The following is a 3,024-nucleotide window of genomic DNA, read 5'->3' as shown; positions in this document are numbered from 1 at the left end:
AAAAATGTACCTATGTATATAGAAAAATTGTGTTTTTAATGTCGTGGTTTGAGAGAGGAGAGTGGGTTGTGTTGCTAAGCTTTTTGAGGGAATTTTGTTCCCAAATGAAGGCACAATGATCAAACCTCGTAGGAACATTACTATAAGAGAGTTCAAGAAAAAAAATTGATAGAAAGAGTGTACTCCCCTCCCATTGTTGTGGCTGTTTTTCTCCTTTTTTTCATCGTCGTCAAAATGGGACAAGTTTGCATCACTTATTAACATGAAATCATACCCAAAAGCAATAAAGATCTTAAAATTTACAGTCCTTCAATCATCAATCAGGCATATAATTAAGCTAATTATCAAATGCAAAGTAACAACAACTAAAGGAAAAAAAAAAAGAAATAACAAAACCTGAAAATGCTCAAGTAACAACCCAAATTCCCTAGCTACAAAGCCTGTCATCTCTTTGGTAAGCTGCAAGTGATCATCGTGGGAAACTGAACTAATTGACATGGCGTTGGATCTATCTTTTGTTAGTATGGTGGTCGACCGGTGGCCCAATACGCCTCAGCTGGTAATTGAATAGAATTGAGAAGATTAGGAGGCAATCCATGAAATAGTTGCGCGTTTTGCTCCGCCATAACCTGATGTTGCTGTGGCTGCTGCTGCTGCTGCCCCACTCCTCCTGGTGACCCCATTCCACCCCCTTGCATAGGCATTTGTGGATCCTCCTCTTCTAGAGGGAGCCTCTCATAAGCAGCATTGCTAAATGAGGCTGCCATAATCACAACTGGACCTGAAGCAGTCAGTGTACCAACAACACTCCCACCCACAACTTGCCCTTGTCCACCAGCTAAATATATGGTCAAGCCAGTAGCTGCGGGTGGAGCTGGGGGTGGCAAAAATGATCCAGCTAGTGACAATATCTCAAATCGACCATGTAAAGTCACAATTGCACCTGGTGAAGCTGGTTGCCTAAGGGTTACATTTGTTACCGTTCCAGTTCCACTCATAATGCAAACCCCTCGTTGTCTCCTCCTAGCAAATGTAGCAACACTCTCAACAATATCACATCCATCAGCAACCTCCATCAAGTGAGTGCGTAGAGCGTTTGCGCTATCCCGTGTGATGATAATTGGGGGCTTAGGCTTGTTCTTGGATCCGGCAGGTCTGCCTCGTGGTCTTCTTGTGATCTCTCCATCTCCATCTCCTGAAGTTATGAGTTCTTGGCCTTCTCTGTTGCCCATGCTATTGTTACTTTCGTCTCGCTCTCGTTTCAGGGACTTGTTTAGCCCACTGCTACTCCCACTCTGCTCATCTTCTGAATTCTGCTGTTGTTGGTGATGAAATTGGTGCTGCTGTTGCTGCTGGTGGTGTAATTGGAAGTCTCGTGTGTGAAAAGGAGGTGGAAGAGAATGGCCATGAGCCGTTACTGGATCCATAAGAGTCTTTCTTGTTTTTAACTTTATGACTTTCTTTTTTAGTAATAGTAAATATATATCTAAAAGAAATGGTTCACATACGAAAAAAATATAAGTGGCTAGCTAGAAAATTAAACCCAGCAAATGGAAACACTAGCTAGCTAGGTAGTAATACTAAAGATTCAAGAAAGAGGGCCGCTAGTGGAAGAAGAAAGGGGATAAAATAATAGGACGGAAGACTATTGGGTGGCGGGGTGGTTTCTTTTTTTCTGGCTTCTTTTGATAGTCCAATGAAGCAAGTAATTAGAAGAACCAGATGCTATTATAAGCTAGCACTCACCAGCTGGTTCAGAAAGGAGAAAGATGAGTGGATTTTTGGTGTAACCCATCAAATCCTGAGCTGGATTCTCCATCTATTGATCTTTCAACAAGCTGTAGTGTTTGTGTAGAAGTGTTATAGCTAAGTTTATGTTGGTTTAGTTGGTAAGAGCTTGGGAGAGATGGAAAGTACTGTGTTTTTTCGGGTAGCTAGAGAGAAGGTAAGCAAGTATATTTTTGGATTTGGGTTAGGGTTAGATTGAGGAATAGATCGATCACAGATAGATAGATAGATAGATGGGTTTGGTTTTGGTAAGGCTGCGTGCATATGGGCGGTGGATGGGTCCCCACCTTTCTCTCTCTTGTCCCCTCCAGCTCTCCACGTTCTCTCTCTCTCCCCCTCCGTCTCTGGTTTGTGTATGCATCATTAAGTTATAATACTTGTTAATTATTCATAACTGGACCGAGTCCTTGGCCCTTGTCTCCTAGTTTCAACTTTTTAACTCCGTCTACCTACTACCTTCCTTTCTTCCTCTTCTTCTCTTGCTGTTCCGATTACTATAAGGACTCCATGTTATATATATATATATATATATATATATATATATATATATATATATATATATATATATATATATATATATATATATATATATATATATATATATATATATCTGTGTGGGGGGGGGGGGGGGTTTAGTTGCTTAATTTGCTTCATCTAATTATTATTGCAAGTTCTCCTCCTATAGCATCATAAAAAATATATTTTCAACATTAACGCACTCAGAGTGCCTTACTCATTGATCATAAAGAAGTGGAATCTAGATAAACTAGTAATCAAATCTTGCTGTTGACTAAAGTGGTAAAGTTTTGGGTTTGATTAATTCTATCAATATTATTATTTTGAATTGAAATGCAAAGGAGAATCCAAGAAGGAAAAAAAAAACTTATTCTACAAGAGTAAATTTACATATAGATGATTTTATTTTCTTTAAGAAACGGCGTGTAGAATATAGTTAAGAAAAAACGATATTAAATTAATGGAGTCATAAACTATAAATATACAGGTGATGATAAGATCTCTACCAGACATGAAGCTCATAGTGATTAGAGCAAAATGACAGCTGGCACAATTAATTAAACTGGACTCTGATTGTGTTTATAAGTTGAGAGAGAGAGAGAGAGAGAGAGAGAGAGAGAGAGAGAGAGAGAGGGTGGCTTCAAATTTTCATGACCCCCGTGCATGCACCATGACTATATATGTTCTGCAAAAAATCCCCTCCATCGTTTTTTCTCTAGC

At 39.3% G+C, this 3,024-nt stretch overlaps 1 protein-coding gene across 1 annotated transcript; it reads right to left on the bottom strand.

Moving 5' to 3' along the window:
- Window positions 1-250: 250 nt before the first annotated feature.
- Window positions 251-2,153, bottom strand: LOC133695968 (AT-hook motif nuclear-localized protein 26). The gene has a single exon (XM_062117965.1). The coding sequence runs from the start codon at window positions 1,425-1,427 to the stop codon at window positions 519-521; it is 909 nt and encodes a 302-aa protein (XP_061973949.1). The 5' UTR covers window positions 1,428-2,153; the 3' UTR covers window positions 251-518.
- Window positions 2,154-3,024: the final 871 nt, after the last annotated feature.

Source organism: Populus nigra, chromosome 1 (assembly GCF_951802175.1).
Source record: "Populus nigra chromosome 1, ddPopNigr1.1, whole genome shotgun sequence".
NCBI classification, from domain to species: domain Eukaryota; kingdom Viridiplantae; phylum Streptophyta; class Magnoliopsida; order Malpighiales; family Salicaceae; genus Populus; species Populus nigra.
The sequence above is the reverse complement of the archived record's forward strand: the minus strand, read 5'-3'. Positions and strand labels throughout refer to the sequence as shown.

Excerpts from the sequence above, each read along its gene's own strand:
- LOC133695968 (XM_062117965.1), bottom strand. The coding sequence starts at position 1,427 with ATGGATCCAGTAACGGCTCATGGCCATTCTCTTCCACCTCCTTTTCAC.